Below are 21322 nucleotides of genomic sequence, written 5' to 3'. Positions count from 1 at the left end.
CTAATCAAGAGGGCTGCTTTTTCCTGGACGGTGTCAAGTTCTTTGAGTGTTGGAGTTGCACTCAACAGGCAAGTAAGTGTGCTTTGTAGGTGATGGACAGGTCTGGAGGAAATGGGAGGTGAGTGCTTGCTGCAGGATTCTTAGCCTCTAACTGCTCTTGTAGCCGAGAGTCAAGACTAGTAACATAATCTCGGAATAAAACATTGCTTGTTTAAGACACAGGAGAGGAGGACTTATTTAAAGGTAGAGAGCCTGAATTTTTTTTACCATAGGACTAAAGAGGCTGGATTTTTAAGTATATTTAAGACTGAGGTAAACAGATTGCTAATCAGTAAGGGACTTCAGGGTTATGGAATAATGCAGGAAAGTGAATTTGAGACTTATCAGATCAGCCATGATTTCATTGAAAGGCGGAGCCGACTCTCAGAGCTGAATCGCTATGTCCTTTGGTCTATGGTCATTGAATGAAAATGGTCACTAACTTCCCTTGTTGGAGATGGTATGTACTTTTTTAAACTATTCCTTCACTGGATGAGGGCATTGCTGGCTAGGCAGCATTTATTGCCCATTCTTAATTGCCCAGAGGGCAGTTCAGAGTCAACCACATTGCTGTTGGTCTGGAGTCACATGTAGGCCAGACCAGATAAAGATGGCAGTTTCCTTCCCTAAAGGACATTAGTGATCCAGATGGGTTTTTCCAACAAACAGCAATGGATTCACAGTCATCGTTAGACTCTTAATTCCAGATATTTACTGAATTCAAATTCCACCATCTGCCACAGCGGGATTTGAACCCAGATCCCCAGAACATTATCTGGGTCTCTGGATTAACTGGCCAGCAATAACATCACTAGGCCACTTATCAGCCCAAACCTGAACGTTATCCAGCTCCTGCTACATAGATATCTTCAGGATGTGAGTCACAAATGGTGCTGATCAGTTGTGCACTCTTCAACAAATATCTCCACTGCGGTTCATATCATGGAGAGAAGGTTATTGAAGCAATTGATATGGTTCAACACTTATGCTTTGGACCAGCCGAACAGGCTAAGAGCCCATGGGACCCACGGAAAGTTGGCAAAGTGCCTCCCATCTGCAAACCAATTTTGAATCCAAAGGATGATGATGGAGGGTTGTCTTTGTGATTGCTGATCACAGGCTTCTAATGTCCACAGTGATCAGTGCTGGGACCCTTGCTGTTCATGTACATTAACGACTTGGATGTGGATGTAGAAGGTATCATTAAAAAGTTTGTAGATGTTGCTGATGGTGAAGGTGATAGTCTCAGGCTACAGTCTGATATTTATCACCTGATAAATTGGGCAGTGCAGTGGCAGATGGAATTTAATCCTGGTAAAAGTAACGTGATGTATTTCGGAAGATCTAATAAAATAATATATACAATGAATAGCAGATACCTAAGGAGTACTGAGGAACAAAGGGACCTTGGTGTACAGGACCATAGATCCCTGACTGTGGCGAAGAAGGCATATGTGGTGCTTGCCTTCATTAGCCAGGGCATGGTATATAGGAGCAAGGAAGTATTGTTACAATTTTATAAATCATTGGTTAGACCACAGATGGGATAGTCTGTGAAGTTCTAGCCGCCACACTATCAGAAGGACATGTTTGCACTGGAGAGGATGCAGAAGAGATTAACCAGGATGTTCCTGGGATGAAAAGTCTCAGTTATGGGGAGAGATTGGATAGGTTGAGTTTCTTTTCCTTGGAGGGGAGGTGGCTGGTGGGAACCTTTGAGGTATAGAAATTGAGACCCGTTGACAGAATAGATCATGGGAATCATTTCCCCACGGCAGATATGTGTAAGACCAGAGGGCACAAGTTTAAGGGGAGGAGCAAGTGGTTTTGAGAGGATCTGAGGAAATTTTTTTTTCACCCAGAGGGTGGTAGATATATGGAACACTGCCTGAGAGAGTGGAGGCAACTACACTCGCAATATTTAAGAACGTTGTTTGGATGAGCACTTAAAGTGCCAAGGCATAGCTGGCTATGAATGAAGTGCAATTAAAGTGGATTAGTATAGTTCATAGTTTGTGGTCAGAGTAGGCATGGTGGGCCGAAGGGCTGTTTCTATGCTATATAATTCAATGACTCTATTGAACTGTAGCCAGTTTCTGTAGAGCCTTTCTTTTTTTCCCCACTGTATTGTTTCCGCCGAAGTACACAAGGATCTGTTATTTGCTGCCTGTGGCTTCCTGATCTACATGTTGCACGCATGATCATGTCCAAATGTACAGTGACAACATTTACCTCTCCATCACCTTACTATCTGTTAGTTTCCTTGCCTGAGGTGTAATTTTGACAGATTGGTAATGCCAAAGTGGCTGACGTTACCATTGGTAACAAATTCCATGATTTTGCCATGAATACATCCCTCTTCCCAGCTGTGCCTTAAAGTGAACTGGTAAATATACAATTTTGGCTCCAATTTGACTTTGGCTGCACTTCTGACTTTGTACCCTCTCCACCACTACGGTCCTCTATTTCTATGTCTGCAAACTCCCCCTACTTCACAACTCTCAAAAACCCATTGCTGCCCCAGCTCTCTTTGCCTCTGATATTTCAAATCTCAAATATTGCATTGCTGTGCTGGTTGCATTTCTGTACTCCTCTGCTCATCAAAAATCCTATTTGTATTCTTTCCTCGATCAAATTACACTTGCTCATCCACCTCTGTACTTTCTGATGAACATTGGCTCCTAGCCTTTTCTAGTTCCCCTAATCTTCTTTAAAAAAATCCAGTGTTAAATCACCCCACAGTCTTCCTCTTCCTGATCTCTATAAGCTTCTGCAGCCCACAGCTCTGCTTCCCAACTCTCCCCATCCCTCCAATCAGATGGAGGAAGTTAGACTAGGTAAACCAGGAATATATGTGATACTTGAGATATGATTGCCAGTTGGAGGAGCAAGAGAGTTACAATGGCTGCTGAACAATGAATTCACGGTTAAGCAAGGTAGGATCCAACTTTGCAAATTTCTGTACACTTGAAATTTTATTTAAAGGATATAGAGAGATATATGATATAAGAGAGTAGGGATGGATAGCGTATGGTTCCCGATTTACAAAAACTTGTACTTACGAGTGGGACCTCACGCAGGGATGTGTCAGATCTTTAAAATTAATACTGACATAAGAACATTTCCTGTAATTATGAACAGCTATTTTATATTTTCCTGTTTTGTATTCCGATGTGTACAAATTGTAAATGGACTCAAGAATGGAATCTGTTCATAACCCAGGGACAGCCTGTAAGAGCAGGCAGGTTATGTTAAAATTGTTTCGAACACAAGAACGTGGTGGAGGAACAGTGACGTAGGTTGCGCTGGAGCAGTTTACAACATAGGAAAATAGTGAAAGAATGTTGACGTATTTCCAAGTGCTTTAGTTACTGCATTAAGTTCTGATCACCGCAAGATTGTAAAAGTTTCAATGGAGCTATGAGGGTGTTTAGCAGGGTCTAGAGTAGTTTTTGCTTTGAGTAATGATTGGATAGACTGGGATTGTTTCATTTTAGAACCAAGGTAGTTAACGTAATTGAAGTGTTTAAAACTGAGTGAATAGGTAGGACCTATTCCATTAGCAATGGGATAACTAACCTGGGGTATAAATTTAATGTAATTGGAGAAGAATAACAGGGAGTTATAGATTCATAGAGATGTACAGCACAGAAACAGACCCTCCAGTCCAATTCGTCCATGCTGACCAGATATCCTAAATTAATCTAGTCCCATTTGCCAGCATTTGGCCCATAGCCCTCTGAAAGCTTTCTATTCATATACTCATCCAGATGCCTTTTAAATGTTATAATTGTACCAGCCCTCCATCACTTCCTCTGGCAGCTCATTCCATAGACGCACCACCCTCTGCATGAAAAAGTTGCTCCTTAGGTCCCTTTTAAATCTTTCCCTTTTCACCTTAAACCTATGCCATGTAGTTTTGGACTTGCCCAGCCTGGGGCTTGTCTATTTACCCTATCCATGCCCCTCACGATTTTATAAACCTCTATATGGTCTCAGCTGCTGATGCTCCAGGAAAAATAGCCCCAGTCTATTCAACCTGTCCCTTTGGTCAAACCCTCCAACCCTGGCAACATCCTTGTAAATCTTTTCTGAACCCTTTCAAGTTTCACAACAGCCATGTTTTCATCCAGTCTGTGCTAGGGTTCTAGGATTTGCTGCCTGAGGGGTTTAAGAGGTAGAAATGCTCATGATACTTGAAAAATACTTGGATATGCAACTGAAGTGCTACAACCATTGTATGTGGGTCTAAGGGTTAGTGCTGAGAAGTGCCACAAGCATCATTTAGTAAACTGATAGTGTACGGATACGTGGGCAGAATACCTTAAGATTTTGGAGAAGTACGACATGACATCCTGATTCTCCTCACAGTATCTGTAGCCATGTTTGTCAGTTGCTAACGGAATTAGCTACTTCTTGTTTAATAAAAGACCTTTACTAGTCAGACTCTTTGTCACACTATACCAAATGGACCTTGTGGATCCCTTTGCTTAGGATGGTCGCAGTAAAGTTGCCACGTGGTGAAGTCCAGACTTTATTTAGTTGTAACCTGCAATGCTATGGACAAGAGCTAAAAAGTGAGATTCGGTTAGCTAGCGTTGACATAAATGGCTGAATGACTTCCTGTCCATTCTGTTTGTTTCTATGAAAGAAAATTAGACACATGATAAGATCTGTTTGAAGTCTGGGCTAAAGAAGACCTTATTCAAAAAGGGACAGAGTCAACCAAGAGATAAGTCAGCTAAAAATCTGTAATTGGAAAAATATTAGGGACATAAGGATGTAATACTATATTTAGGAATGCATAATATAATGAAGCAGAATTTGCAAGGCATCATGAAGGGGAAATCAAGCCTGATAAATGTATTATTTTTCTTTTGAGGAAGTAACAAGTATGATAGATAAAGGGGAGCCTGTAGATTTAATAAATTTGGATTTCCAAAATGTGTTCGACAAGGTACCACACAACACTGTGTTTATTAAGATAAAGGCCCATAGTTTTGGTGATAGTATGTTAACATGAATAGAAGATTGGCTAAATAATAGAAGACAGGGAGTTGGGAGAAAGGGGCCATTTTCAGAATGGCATCCTGTAAGTAGTGGAGTGCCATAGGAATCTGTGCTGGGGCAACAGTTATTTAAGATGTATATGAATGATTTGATTAGAAGTTCAGCCAAGTTTGAGAATGACACACACAGGTTTGAAGGAAAGTATTGGTGATAACACAGTGTACAGAGGGATATTGATAAGCTAAGTGAGTGGGCAAAAAAAAACTTGGCAGAATATAATGAGAGGTTATGCACTTTGGCAGGACAGATATAGGAGCTGAATGTTATTAAAATGGAGAAAGATTGCAGAAAGCTGTGGCACAGAGCTTTGTGGGTCCTTGTGCATAAATCAAAAAACTAGTGTCCAGGTTCAATGGTAATTGAAGAAGGAAAATAGAATGTTAGCATTGATTTCAAAAGGAATGGAGTATAAAAATTGGGAAATGTTGATAAAAGGATGCAAGGAACTAGTCAGACCACGCATAGAGCACTGAACTGTTTTGGTCCCTTATAACAAAATGTATACTGGCATTGGAGGCAGCTCAATCTTCTTGAGGGGTCTTGCGGTGCAGTGGTAGTGTCCCTGTCCTAGACCAGAAGGTCTGCGTTCAAGTGCCACATGCCCCAAAGACATGTCATAGCACGTCTGAACAAGTTTTTTTTTTTAAACCTATTAATGTTTTAACTGTCATAATTGTGACGATAGACAAATGATTTATTTGTCTATATGTAGCATCAATTGTACCACTGTGGGTGAAAGTTCTTCCTAACCTACAAAAGTATGCGTTATTCTTTAGTTCTCGGCACTATTACACTTGAGCTCTTGATTTTTTTCTTTACAAAATATTCCAAATGCTGTATATGTGCTCAAAATGGTGACCTTCTAATTTCTCCTTGTTTACTGAACTGGATAATGTTCTGATGAACTGGAGGCAGTTTATTTGGAATATTTTTGTTCTTGGCAGGTTGGGAGTATTGGTTTGGTTTTTGCATGATAAATGTTTTGTTTTTCCCCTTGTGGCTTCTGATGATGCAGTAATCTGAAGTCTCTACCATCATTCAGTTTTTTTTTCTTGCTGTTTCCTCCAATTTGGAGATCCAGTGTCATATTCAATTTGGGATAGTTACATACCAAATTTCCATATCCACAAAATCTTCTTTAATTTTGACTGCTTTTCTGTTTTGGTGAAGCCTTTGCCAACAAGCTAAATATGCTTGAATTGATGGGCTGCAAGTCTGACTCTAGCTTCCGGCTATTTTAATCTTGCTGGCCTGACCACGGCTGCCGTGATTCATACTCTCGGAGTACTCTGATTTTTAGCAACAAACTGGTTATTACCATGTGTCCTCTGGTCTTTTTTGGGTAACCCGTTTGCAAAATAGCAAGACAAAACCTTTTGATTTGGAGTCACAGCTAGTCCAGGTAATGTTTATTCAGTGACTCTAATCGTTGATAATTTGTGGTGACCCATTGTGAGTGGGTGTCATTGCTGTTTAGAAGAATACAAATGAAGCGATTGCTCCATGATGATTGAGAAAATCTATTTCAATGCTGCTTGTATTTCCATTCTCCTCCGTTTGAGCAGTGTTGGAACACACGTTAAATTAATTTCTTTCAAGTCATTTGCTTGCATGTGGATTTTTCAGCCTTATTAACTAGACTTCAGTGTCCCTGGAGCTGATTTGCAGCCTGTGATGTGAACAGATGGCAGCAGGCTGATCAGAGGTGATGTAATCTGCGCTATCCTGAGGGAATGCTACATTGTTGGAGGCACCTGTCTTTGAGTACGTCGATTGTTTCCTGAAGACACTGTGGCACCTTTTGAAGGAGGACAGACAGTTCTGTTTCTGTTGGGAGCATTTCTCCTTTGAGCAGTACCATCAAAAACAAATGAATTAGTGAATCATTTATTGCTGTTTCTAGGAATCTTTTGTTTTTAAAATGGATTCCATATTTGCTTATATAACAGCAGTCACTTCAAATAAAATCATTTTATTTGATGTGCTGTGAGATATTAAGCTGCTGTATTGATTCAACACTTCATCTCATGGGCAGAGTCTCAGTAGGTGCATAGCTTTCTCCCCGTGATTGGTATAATGCATAGTGGATTTTCAAACCAGAGGCTATTTTCATAGTTTGAGCAGGAGCTGTCTAGTGGTATCCAATTATGAGACTTCTGCAGTGCATTGGCACAGCTACTATATACTTTTTAAGGATTTTCTGTAACAATCCAGGCTTCCTAGTGAGGAGATTTATTGCTGCTGAGAATTAGGGTGTGTATTGGATAGGATACAAAAGAAAGTGAACCATCACAGCTTTCTTTATTATTGCAAATGGGACTAGATTAATTTAGGATATCTGGGCAGCATGGGTGAGTTGGGTCGAAGGGTCTGTTTCCATGCTGTACAGCTCTATGACTCTATGTAGGAAGACTTAATATGATCTCCACATGTTATTCCCATCTCAACCTTTCCTGTGCCGCAAACTGTTACCTGACAAAGTGTGGGAAGTCAAGCTGTTTTTGTGCTTCTGTGACTTCAGTGCCCTAATTGGATAGGGAGATGACCTGAGTCAAATTGCTCAATTTATTTGATTATGTTGCCTTTTCTTCTGCACGACCTACGCTTTCCTTTCACTGTTGTGCCCACTGAGGCTGAGAACTCAGCATGAAAATCAGGAAAACACAAAGCCCAGAAATGTCACCTATAAACTGAGCCACGGTATTCAAAGACTGAGCCTGTTTTGTAGGAAGTGCTGCATAGAACGGTGTTACATTAAGATTTTTATAAGGTTACCAGTGTAGGTGCTGAACCTAAAACCATGGTAACACAGTTGGGATCTGCAGTTTGAAGTTGACATCTTTTCAGGCTCCTGTATGATTAATTTGACTTCTTCAACTTTGAATTTGAATTTATAATAGTGGCCCTTCCAAACAGGGATACTTGGATGCTTTTCTGTAATTTCCAAATGGCACGATGCAATTTGAAGTGCAGACAGTGATCAACAATGTAAATTATGATTTGTTTTTATAACCGAGGAACACTCTGTTCACAGCTGATTTGCAAACCAGCAGATGCCATTATTTGAACATGTATAGATAGAAATGTTGGGCACTACTCTATAATTTTATTTCCTGGACATTTTCCTGTCGTCCTAGAGGATTAATGTTTCTCTCAGTTTATATGTTTTAAATTTCTCTGATTCACCACCTTAGATGGTGAAGAGTTGGAGTCCACACTTGTGTATTTTGGTTCCATGCTGATGTTCTTTGTGATGATTTGTGCTGTGTGTTATCAGCAAAATTTTACTTTAATTCACTTATTGTGCAACCTGGCTCACCCCTCATTGCTAAATGGTTTCAACATGCAATTTTTCAATAAATAAGAATGGATGTAACTGATATTTCCTGATTGAAAGATTAGGTTTTGATAATGGAAAAAGGCAGGATTTTGATTGTTGAATTTTTAATCTTTGCTTTAGTTGCCTTGTGATTTTCCTTTTGTTCCCTTATCAGTAGATGCTAGTCGCTTTGTTAGGTTGTGAGTTCGTTCACTCCAGAGACAGAGAACACAGGCTACTGGCTGATACTGCAGTGGAGATCTAAGGGAAAGCCCAGTGTCCCCAGGTGGCCACAAGTTTCCTCAGCCCTATTTTGTCGGGGTGAAGACAAGTTCCTTGGGTCCTAGTTGATATTAATTCTTCAAATGACACTACTTTAGCCTCAACAATATCACATTGCTGTCTGTAGGATCTTATTGTGTGTAAAATGCTGCATTTCCTACATTACAACAATGATTACATCCCAAAACCATTTCTTTGGCACTTTTGAATACCCTAAGCTTCTGAAATATGCTGTAGAAATCTAAGTAGAGTCATAGAGTCATACAGCATGGAAACAGACCCTTTGGTTCAAGCAGTCCATGCCAACCATAATCCCAAAGTAAACTATTCCCACCCGTTTATGCTTGGCTCGCATCCCTCCAAACATTTCTTATTCATGTACTTGTCCAAATGTCTTTTAAATGTTGTAACTGTACCTGCATCCACCACATTCTCTGGCAGTTCATTCCACACATGGATCACTTGCTGTTTTTAAAAACAAATTGCCCCTCATGTCTTTTTAAAATTTCTCTCCTCTCACCTTTAAATAAGCCCTCTCGTCTTGAAATCCCCTACCCTAGGGAAAAGACACTTGCCATTCACCTTATCTGTACCTCTTATGATTTTATAAACATCTATAATGTTACCCCTCTGCCTGTTACAAGTAGTCCTTAATGTTATTCTTTCCTGGGTATTTTGGATCTACCTAAATATTACATTGTTTGATAGCAATATGATAAGGCTAGCCTAAATTTAATTTTAAATATAAAAAAAAAATTCTCTCCATGTTTTTTGCCAACAACATACATGAATTCGGAGTTTGAATTGTGACCAGTCACCAAGATATGACATTAAAAAAAAAAAATGCACTTGGCTGTACCAACTGTGCAGGATTGTTGTACTGGACATGACATGAAAGCTATGGTCTTAATTTCATAAATCATCAGCTTCAGCTCTGACTGTTGTGGGAGCTGACTTAATGTAGGTTAGGCAGCAAAGGAAAGAGAAAATGAGGGGAGAAGACCCGTTCTTGTGGTTATTTTGTTGCTGTGACAATATCACAATGTGCTACTAATGAAAGTAACAGTCTCCAATATCTCTGACTTCAAAGAAAAACTTACTTTCAGCTTCAAACATATTTCTAATTACTGGAAGTTTACTGTTTGCTTTGAAGTGAATGGGCTGAATGTCCTTGTTAAGTTTCTTGCTACTTTGTATTGTCGAGGTTCCTTACTTATTGGGCAAGTAACTTAATTTATAATGACTTTCTGGTTGGTTTCATTTCTTAAGTTCTGCACATAATGTGCTGACCTTCCAATTTGACCAATTCAAGAACCATTAACTTTCATATTAAGGATAAAAGGACTGATGACATTCTGTAAAACTGTACAGTGAAAATTTTATTTCAGCAGCATGTGGCTAAAAATGAATTTTTACTTAGTGATTCAAGTCTGGTTTTATAGACTCAACTTTGATAGACTCGAGGAAGATAGATGGGTGACTGCAAGATGGGACTGACAGTCCGTGCAGGCAACCTTTGCAGATGTTTCCCTGTCGACAAGTATTCTGTTTTGGTTATTGATGAGGGGATTGGCCCATCAGGGAACAGCAGCAGCAGCCAGAGCAGTGGCACTATGGCTGGACCTGCTGTACAGAGGGGAGGGACAAAGCATAGTAGAGCAATAGAAATTGGAGATTCGATAGTCAGGAGCGCAGACAGGTGCCTCTGTGGCAGCAACAGGCACACCAGGATTGTATGTTGCTTCCCCAGTGCCAGGATCATGGATGTCTCTGAGCGGGTACAGGGCATCCTGAAACTGGAGGGTGAACAGACAAGTCATCATCCATATTGGCACAAATGACAGGTGGGAAGAATGACAGGGTTCTATAACGGCAATTCGGGATGTCATTCCAGGAAAGTGGGACCTGTAGAGGAAAAATGTATTGTACCTAAACTGGAAGGGCACCAATATCCTGGCAGAGAGGTTTGATCAAGCCATGTCGGAGAGTTTAAACTAGTGTGGGAGGGGGGGTGGGAATCGTAGCAGCAGGTCAGTAAGAATAGAGACTGGAGAAGAGCTTCAGACCAAGGCAAAAATAGCGACGAGGAAGAGCACGCAGGTAAAGGTTGCTGATTTCAACAGAACTAGAGGCTTGGACTGTGTTTGCTTCAATGCAAGAAGTATAACGGGTAAGACGGATGAATTTAGATCCTGGATTAATACATGGAATTATGATATTGCTATTACAGGCACATAGCTGAAAGAGGGACAGGTTCGGCAGGTCAACTTTCCGGGATATCGATGTTTTAGACAAGATGTATGAGGAAGCAAAAGAGGTGGAGGAGTTGCATTACTGGCTAGGAAGCATATCACAGCTGTGTTGAGGGAGGACACCCTGGAGGGATCTTGCAGTGAGGCATTATGGGTAGAGCTCAGGAATAGGAAGGGTGCAATCACAATGCTGGGATTGTATTACAGACCTACCCGTGGGAGTTAGAGGAAGAGATATGTAGTCAGATTCTAGAAAAATATGAAAATAACACGGTGGTGGTAGTGGGTGATTTTAACTTCCCCCATATTGTCTGGGGTTCCATTAATGCTGGGGATTTGGATGGAGAACAATTTGTTAGGTGTGCCCAGGAGAGTATTTTGAAACATTATATGGATAGTCCAATGAAGGAAGGGTTCATACTGGACCTGGTATTGGGAAATGAGCCCAGCCAGATGATCAAAGTTTCAGTGGGGGAGCATTTTGGGAATAGTGACCATATTTCCATACATTTACAGATACTTATGGATAAGGACAAGAGTGGACCTCAGATGAAAGTGTTAAATTGGGGTAAGAAAACTATAACTGAATTAGACAAGAATTAGAGAATGTGGATTGGGAGAGGCTGTTTGGGAGTAAAGCAACATCTGACTTGCGAATCTTTTTCAAAGACCAGTTGATTTGATGCAGGACAGGCATGTTCCTGTGAAAATGAAGGACAGGAATGACAGAATTCTGGAACCTTGGATGACAGGGGAAATTATCAGCTTAGTACAAAAAAAGGGTACTTAAGGTCTAGGCCATTAAATACAGATGAATTCCTTTTAAGAATGTAGACAAAGTAGGAAAGGGAGTTAGGAGAGCTAAATCAAACGAAATTATGAAATATCCTCAGCCAGCAGGGTTATGGAGAATCCCAAGAGATTTTATATGTACGTTACAAGCAAGAGGGTAGCTCGGGAAAGAGGAGACCCACTCAAGGATAAAGGAGTATGGTTATGTGTGGAGCGAGAGGAAATGGGTGAGGTCCTTAATGAGCACTTTACACTGGTATTCACCAAAGGGAGGGATGTTGAGGTTAAGGAAATGAGTGAATACGCTTGGGCAGGTCAACATAATGAAGAAGGAAATGTTGGATATCTTGAAATACATTAAACGTAGACAAGTCCCCGGGGCCAATTGGGATCTATCTCCGGATACTGTGGGAGGCAAAGGAGGAAATAGCTGGGGCCTTAATAGATATCTTTGCATCCTCTTTAGCCTCAGGCAAGGTTCTAGAGGACTGGAAAATAGCCAGTGTTATTCCTCTGATAAGAAGGGAAATAGAGGTAATTACAGGCTGGTGAGCCTGATGTTAATGGTGGGGAAGCTGTTGTCAAAGGATACAGCGGGATATAGATTGCAGACTTGGCAGAGAAATAGCAGATGGAGTTTAATCAGGACAAGTGGAAGGTGATGCATTTTGGAAGATCACATTCAGGTGTGGTGTTGAGACAGGATTTATTCACATTTGGAAGTGAATGGACTTATTAGTGAAAGGCAGCAGGGGTTTGTGCTGGGAAGGTCATGTCTCACCGCCTCGATTGAGTTTTCTTGAAGAGGTGACAAAAATGATTCATGAAGGAAGGGCAGCAGATATTGTCCACGTGGACTTTAAGGCATTTGATAAGGTAACCTGTGGCAGGCTGATACAGAAGGTAGTCTCATGGGATCTAGAGTGAGCTGGCTAGATAATACAAAACTGGCTTGGTCGTAGAAGACAGATTAGATGTGGAAGGATGCCTTTCAGAACGGAGATCAGTAACTAGTGATGTTCTGCAGGGATCAGTGCTGGGACCTTTGTTTGTAATATATATGAATGATTTGGAAGAAAATATAGGTGGTCTGATGAGTAAGTTTGCGGACATAGAACAGTACAGCACAGTACAGGCCCTTGGGCCCATGATGTTGTGCCGAACTTTTACCCTAAACCTAAGGTCTATCTAACCTCCACCCCTACCTTATACTATCATCCATATGCCTATCTAATACCCCATTAAATGCCCTTAATGAGGCCGACTCCACTACCCTCTCCGGCAATGCATTCCATGCACCGACCACTCGAGTAAAGAACCTCCCTCTGATGTCTCTGATGGTTTTTATAAAATCAAAAGGATCTGTCCTGTGGACAAATAAGTTCATGATGCTTAAATATTTAATTTCAGGGTCGTCTGTCGGGCAGTTCATCTGAATCTGTGCACACACGAAGAGTGGTCCTTTCACACAACATGGATAAAGCTTTGAAAGAAGGTATGTTTGTTTCTGATAATTAGAGGATGATATTTTTCAAGGAAAAGAGAATTGTCAATTGATGTAACAAAATTTTCTGTACTTAAATTGGACACTGCTGTTATAAAGATGAAACATGCATGAGATGCGTCTCATTATCCAGAGGCACTGAAAAATAATTGGTGCAGAAATAACATTTCTTTTTTGATAGCAAATGATGCAAATACAATATAAAATGTGTATATTTTAAATTTGCATATGGTGATAAAATGGCCAATATTGAACAACTTACTTTAATTTCTTGTTCTTGTGCCACTGTAGTAGCATGTCATAATTTTTTTTAAGAACCATCACAGTTTTGTTTTCAAGGTTTTTGATAGACACTGATCCCTGACTAGCTATATCAGTAATTCTTGAGGAAATGATTCATTTGTATTTTCAACCATTCAATGATGCTTATTGAAAGTTGGGAAAAAAGGCAAAAGCAGCATGTATTATGAAGAAACTACTGTAATAAATGCTTTCAGGTGATCCTGAATAGATACTATGTACCCTACAATTCAAAATGGATCAATCTGACTACTGTTTTTTTGGAGCATGTGAATATAGATATTGTATCTGATCATTTGTGGATACTGAGTGTGAACCTTAATGTTCATAGTGAATGAGGGAATTAGAGTCCAACTAGCCTTGCATCACAACAAAGGGTTCAGATCTTTGGAGGATTTTACCAGGCAGTGTTCTATGTTACTTAAAAATTATGGAAACAATAGAAATAGATATAACAGCAATGCAGTGTCTACTGGCACTTGTCATTGCGGGCAACTACACCTGTTCAGAGAAGAAGCATAGTTTGGAAACATTCTGCAGTGGGATGGGGTCATGGGAGCTGGGGAATGGGAGGAGTTAGGACACGGGACTGGGGTGAAGGGACCTGAGGTGAGCTATGGGACTGAGGGGAGTGAGAACAGGGTGCTGTTTCTCATCATCCCCTTCCTATCCCTTTTCAGGGCCTCACAATCTTCGTAATACTTTTGGCGCATGTGCTGGTGTCAAGAAGCTCAGCCTAATGGTAAGGAAACAAGAACAGAAATTGTTGGGGAAAATCTCAGGGGGTCTGGCAGCATCTGTGGAGAGAAAGCAAAGTTTATGTTTTGGGTCCAGCGACCCTTCTTCGGAAGTGGACACTGGACCTGAAACGTTAACTCTGTTTTCTCTCTACAGATGCTGCTAGACCCGCTGAATTTTTCCAACAGTTTGGTTTTCTGTTTCTGTTTCTGATATACAGCATCCACCGTTCTGTTTTATTTGTCTGACAGTAATGAACATAGATTTTGTAGAATGTAATTTGTTGTGGTGTGGATTTATTTTGAGGAGTTAACTAAATTGGTTGAAAATAGATTTTTTAATTGGTTCTTTTCACCAGAACTATATATTTTTGTACATACAAAAAATATGATAAACTGGACAGGCTCACTGATGAAATATGGATTATGGTACTGGATTACCCAGGCCAGGATGATCCCATGTGTGGTACCATTTACATGCTGTGCTAGTAGAACTGCTTTTTGTCATTTTATATAAATGATTTGGACGTGAACTTCGGAGGTATGGTTACTACATTTGCAGATGGCACCAAAATTGGTGGTGTAATGAACAACGAAGAAGGTTACCTTTGAGAACAATGGGACTTTGATAAGATGGGCTGATGGGCCAAAGAGTGGCAGATGGAGTTTAATTTAGATAAATGTGCGGTACTGCATTTTGGAAAGGCAAATCAGGGCAGACTTATACACTTAATGGTAAGGTCCTGGGGATTGTTGCTGAACAAGGAGACCTTAGAGAGCAGGTAGGTAGTTCCTTGAAAGTGGAGTCGTAGATAGACAGGATAGTGTTTGGTATGCTTGCCTTTATTGGTCAGTGCATTGAGTAGAGGAGTTGTGAGGTCATGTTGCAACTGTACAAGACATTGGTTAGGCCAGTTTTGGAATGTTATGTTCAAGTCTGGTCTCTCTGCTATAGGAAGGATGTTGTGAAACTTGAAAGGGTTCAGAAAAGACTTGCAAGGATGTTGCCAGGGTCAGAGCTGTAGGGCGAGGCTGAATAGGCTGGGACTTTTCTCCCTCGAGTATCGGAGGCTGAGCGATGACCTTTTAGAAGTTTATAAAATCATGAGGGACATGGAAGGGGCGAATAGCCAAGGTCTTTTCCACAGGGTAGGGGTGTTGAAAACTGGAGGGCATAGGTGTAGGGTGAGAGGGGAAAGATTTAAAAGGGACCCGGGGCAGTGTTTTCACGCAGCGTGTGATGCGTGTATGGAATGTGCTGCCAGAGGAGGTGGTGGAGGCTGGTACAGTTAAAACACTTAAAAGCCATCTGGATGGGTACATAGGAAAGGTTTAGAGGGATATGGGCCAAATGCTGGCAAATGGAACTAGATTTATTTAGCATATCTGGTTGGCTAAAGGGTTTGTTTCCATGCTGTACATCTCCATGCCTCTATGAATGTATCATAGTCTGGATGAAATGAGAGTGGTGTGCCATCTACAAGTGCTATAGCTTTCTAGAAAGAGAAGTCCAAATTCTGATTGTGTACGGTACTGCATTGGATTCACAACAGGAAGCCATTATCAAATCAATTTTATTTGCAGGCGCAGTGGGGTTGTTGGGTGAAATTTTGATGCTGCAAGCTGTAAGGCAACAATGGGTCAGTTAGATTCTCTTAACTCTTCTCTGACCACAATCCCTCACTGTTACTGTCACAAGTCTCTCACTTGTCACGCTCCCTGACTGACACAGGTCCCAACCCCTACACTTAAGAGGTGTGGGAACCAACTGGATTCACAATAGTTCATAAAGGGTTTGGGAAGCATTGCATTAGCCTGTAAAACAACCTGTTGTAGACTGAAGTGAAAAGAAGTAACGTCAATAGCTGGAAGCTGGAGGAGCAGGAAAGTCAACATTTGGGGCCGAAACCCTTTGTCAGGACTGGGGAGGGGAAGGGGGGCTCAGAAGTAAATGGAGGGAGTGAGTCTTGGGGGGTGTTGGGGGCGGTGGGGAGATGGATAGGTGGGATGGTGATTGGTGGATGCAGGTAGGGCGTTATTGTGATTGGTCGTTGAGAAGGGTGGAGCGGTTAGGTGAGTAGGAAGACGGGCAGGTTAGATGAGGTCAGGGAGGCGAGAGGGAGAGGGAGGGCTGAACACGGGATAAGGCTGGGGTGGAGGGAATTTGAAGCTGATGAAGTCAATATTGAGGCCATTGGGCTATAAGCTGTCAAGGTGAAATATCTGATGTTGGTCCTCTAGTTTATGTTTGGCCTCACTCTGACAGTGGAGGAGGCCAAGGACTAACGTCACCAGGGGAGTGGGAAGGGGAATTAAAATGGATGGCAATGGGAAGGTCGAGTTGTTTGGTGCATGCATTGCACAGATGGAGAGATCCAGAAAGGGGAGGGAGATGTCAGAAATGGTCTAGGTGAATTTGAGGACTGGGTGGAACATGTTAATGAAGTTGATTCGCTGCTCAAGCTCCTCACGGGAGCACGAGGCAGCACCGATGCAGTCATTAATATAGTGGAGAAAGAGATGAGGGATGGTGCTGGTGTAGTTATGGAAGAGGGACTGTTCCATGAATCTTACAAAGAGACAGGCATAGCTCAAGCCCATGCGAGTGCCCATCGCCACCCCTTTTGGTTTTCGGAAGTGGGAGGAAACAAAGGCAAAATTGTTGAAGGTGAGGACCAGTTCAGCCAAGCGGGTGAGTGTCAGTGGAGGGGGGCTGGTTGGGCCTACGGGAGAAGGAGAAATAGAGGGCTTTTAGGCCCTCCGTATGGGGGATACAGGTGTAAAGGGGCTGTATGTCTGTGGTGAAGATGAGTTGTTGGGTGTTGGGTGTTGGGGAGTTGAAAGTTTTGGAAAAGGTGGAGGGCGTGGGTTGTGTCACGAATGTAGGTAGGGAGTTCCTGGACCAAAGGCGAAAGAATGGAGTTGAAATGGGAGGAGGTGAGTTCGGTGGGGCAGGAGGTGGCAGAGACAGTGGGTTGAGCCAGGACAGTCAGGTTTATGGATTTTTGGAAGGAAGTAGAAACGTGAGGTGTGGATTTGGGGTATTATCAGGTTGGAGGCTGTGGATGGGAGATCTCCCGAGGTGATGAGGTTGTTGATGGTCTGGGAGATGATGGCTTGGTGATCAGAGGTGGGGTCGTGATCGGGCGGATAGTAGGAGGAGGTGTCAGAGAGTTGGCCTCCGTGACGTAGAAGTCTGTTTGTTACGCTACTAGCGTGTTTAATACTGAGGTTGGCATTGGAGCGAAGGGAGCGGAAGGCTGTGCGTTCTGATGGGGAGAGGTTGGAGTAATTGAGAGGGGTGGAGAGATACAAGCGATTGATGTTGTGGTGGCCTGACCTCACCCACACTGAGGCTGAATGGTCAGTCCGCAGCAAAGGGCTCACCTTCATTCCCCTGCTCCCACACGTAAACAAATTCTGCGCATGTCGTGGTGTTGAGCTCTTTTTCTGCCGCCACTGTGCCTACTTCTTTGAACAGGAATCCAACCCATCTTCTAACAACTCCTCATCCTGCTTTCAGCAAACTCCATCCTCCTAAACACACCACCTAGTGTCCTTACCTCCCTTGACCTCTTCATCTCAAACTGCTATCGCAACATCAATGACTTGGATGTCTCCACCCTTCTCACTTACTCAAACCTCTGCCCATTGGAATGCGCAGCCATCCCTTCGCTCCAACCCCAGCCTCACTATTAAACCCGTTGATATGTGGAGAATGGTGGTAGTGTGGCAAATTGACCTCTACATCTGCTCTCAGGATGAGGCATTTTACTGCAGGACATCCCAGATATCCTCCTACTTGATGAACCGAATTTCCCCTCCTATATAATTAAGGATGCCCTCAACTGCATCTCCTCCATTTCCAACACATCTGCCCTTAAAACTCCTCCCCCCCAACAACAAGGATAGAGTTCTCTTAGTCCCCACGTACCCCCTCACCAACCTCTGAATTCAGCATATCAACCTCTGACATTTCCACCATCTACAATCGGATCCCACACCAAAAAAAATTTCCTTCCTCGCCCCTGTCCACTTTCCGCAGGGACCATTCATTCTGTTGACTCCCTCGTCTGCTCTACACTCCCCACCACACTTGGTACCTTTCCTTGCAACTGTAAGAGGTGCAACACCTACCCATACACCACCCCACTCGTTTCTATCCACAGCCCCAAACAATCCTTCCAGATCCAGCAGAGATTCACCTGCATTTCATCCAACCTGATCTATTGTATCGGTTGCTCGTGATGTGGTCTCCTCTATATCGGGGAGACCAAACACTGACTTGGGAACTGGTTCAAGGAGCACCTGCGCTCTGCACGCACTAATCAACCCGATCCTCCGGTTGCCATCTGTTTTAATTACCCCTTCCACCTCCCGCTCCACTGTCGACTTGTCCATCCTTGGCTGCCTCCACTGTCAAACTGGAGGAGCAATACCTGATATTTTGCCTTGAGAGCTTACAGCTCAGTGGCCTTAATGTTGACTTCACTAGCCTCAAAATCCTCCACCCTCAGCCTTTATCCCATGTCCAGCTCGCCTTCCTGACCTGACCGAACCTGTCCATCTTCCTACTTACTTATCTGCTCCACTTTTCCTGCTGACCTATTACAATAGCCCCCTATCTGCATCCAAAATTTACCATCCCACCTACCTATCCCCCAGCCCCACCCCCTCACTCTATTTATTTCTGGGCTCCTCCTTCCCTCCTGACGAAGGGTTTTGGCCCGAAACACTGACTTTCCTGCTCCTCGGATGCTGTCGGACCTGCTGTGCTTTTCCATCTTCACATCTATTGATTCTGACTTCCAGCTTCTGCAATCCTTGCAGTCTCCAAGAAGAGGAATAGTCTTCGTCAACAAGCAAAATGAAATTATTGCCTTGCTTGTCACATGGCGAATACTTCTGTAAACACTTCACAAACTGTACAAAATCCTGTTTCTGCAGAACTATTTGATGCTGGGTGTTACTGTGGTATTAGTGTGTTTGACTTTAATCTTGGGCAGGAATAGTTTAAATTTTTCAGATGTAAAACTGTGGATCGTTGTCTGACACCAGGACCTCTGACTCATAAATTTTGAAACAACTTCTCAAAGCCAAGGTAGCTTTGACATTTGAGATATTGTATGTAAACTCAACATTTGTCTACTTGCTATGGTTTTAACCAAAATGAGGTACTCTTTCCTTCATTCCATGGTTTTCTGGTGGTGAACATGAAACAAAAGGAATTGTAGTTGGATCATTTCTCACTTAGTGACCAACTTCACAGCTTTTCACCTTTTATAGGTGCTGGAATTACAAAATAGATAGTACTGGAGAAACTCTGCAGATCTGCAAGCACCTTTGGAGAGAAAAACAGTTAATGTTTTGAGTTCAGTCTGAACCTTGTTAATGAAGATGACTGCTTTAACTAGTTCGGCCTGGTTTAACCATATCATCTTAAACCATTATCTTCCCATCAGAGACTTTGTTCGCTCCAAATACCATCAATAGCAATTTTTAAGGTGGATTCTGATGATTCATCTGAACAGTAGCTTGACCTAAAAAAGGAATACTTGTTCCAATAAGTAATCAAGTTTGAAACCAGTTTTGTAGAAGGGCATGTGATTTGGGGGCTTCTTATACTCTTCTTCTGAGAGAATAGGCACTGTATCACCAATGAAAGTAAATTATAAATCTCTGACTTGCCTTTCTACTGTGGTTATTGGAGTTGTAGATTCAGCCTTATTCCTTTTGTTTTCCGTATCATGTTTTTCTTGCTCCCTGAATATAATTTTTGATCTCTGTGCACAAGAGTACCTTCTGTTTCCACTTACATCATATGCCCATTTGAGGGTTTCAAGGTCTTGAACTAGTTTTAGATCTACCATGATTTCAGTCTGGAGCATAATTCTTTACTTTATGCTGCCTGGACATGACTGACTTTGTCACAGTCGGAGTACTTTGATTGGAAATGGGGCTGTTTTAGATGTTTGGTTGCCACAGCAACAGTAACATCTAAATTTCTGACTCTGAGACTCTGTATTTGTCTACCATGGACTTGATTCCTCTGAGATCTGGTGGATTTCCCCTGTTAGTTTTGGAAAAGAGCTTTGTTGCAATCTGCAACCATCTTTTTCTGCCATTCCTATGGCTGTGGCCTCATCTTAGGGTGCCTGGTATGTCTTCACTGAAAAGTCTGACCTAGATTTTATTAGTCATCGGATTTTGCAGCATGAAAGAAGTCCTAAGGCCCGACGTTCTGCACTGATCATCAAGCACCAATCTACTGTCATTCCCTTTTCCAGCATTTGGCCACAACCTTGTATGTTTATGGCATTTTGAGTATTCATGTAATTGGTTGTGATGTTGATGTTGAAAATGTTGTGATGGTTCCTGCTTCTACCATCCTCTTGGGCAGTAAGTTCTAGATACCATGCTCTGCATGGGGGGGTGGGGAGGGTAAAAAGCCCACCTTAAATCTCCTTTCAGCTGCTTGCTCCTTACCTAAAGTTAATGGCCCCAGTTATTGACCCCTCCACTTGGAGGGAATGTTTGTTTCTTTCTATTTGCCTACCTGACCTTCGCCCCTCAATTTTATATATCTTACTCATGACCAATTCAGACTTGTTTGTTCTAAGGAAAGCAACCTCAGCCTAGCTAATGTCTCTTCATTGCTGTAATACTCCTGTCAAGCAACATCCAGGTGCATCTCCTCTATACCCTCTCCAGTGCAATCATATCCTTACTGTAGTTGGTGACCAGGTTGATGTCTTATGCAGCTACATCATAACCACCTTGACGTTGTATTCAATTCTTCAACTAGAAAGGCATATGGAATACTTACCTTTCTTAATCCCCTTATGAGCCTGTCCTGTTGTGCTTCAAGGAACTACAGACATATGCCAAAGTTCCTCGGATTCTCTGTATTTCCTAGGGTTCTACAGTTCCTCATGCACTCTCTTGCCTTTCTACTCCTTTCTCATTTCATCACTTCACAGTTTTCCAGATTAAATTCTATTTGCCGATCTGATCAGCCTATCTATTT

The 21322-nt window shown here is 42.1% G+C and overlaps 1 protein-coding gene across 1 annotated transcript in view; it reads left to right on the top strand.

Annotated features, from left to right (window-relative positions):
• snx25 (sorting nexin 25) overlaps nucleotides 1–21322 on the top strand; it is a 238134-nt gene that overhangs the window by 16177 nt on the left and 200635 nt on the right. Inside the window, exon 3 of the mRNA XM_048593946.1 lies at nucleotides 13165–13249. Coding sequence (XP_048449903.1) covers nucleotides 13165–13249 — 85 coding nt within the window. The remainder of the gene's footprint in view (nucleotides 1–13164; nucleotides 13250–21322) is intronic.

Source organism: Rhincodon typus, chromosome 3 (assembly GCF_021869965.1).
Source record: "Rhincodon typus isolate 14 chromosome 3, sRhiTyp1.1, whole genome shotgun sequence".
Lineage (NCBI taxonomy): Eukaryota > Metazoa > Chordata > Chondrichthyes > Orectolobiformes > Rhincodontidae > Rhincodon > Rhincodon typus.
The sequence above is the reverse complement of the archived record's forward strand: the minus strand, read 5'-3'. Positions and strand labels throughout refer to the sequence as shown.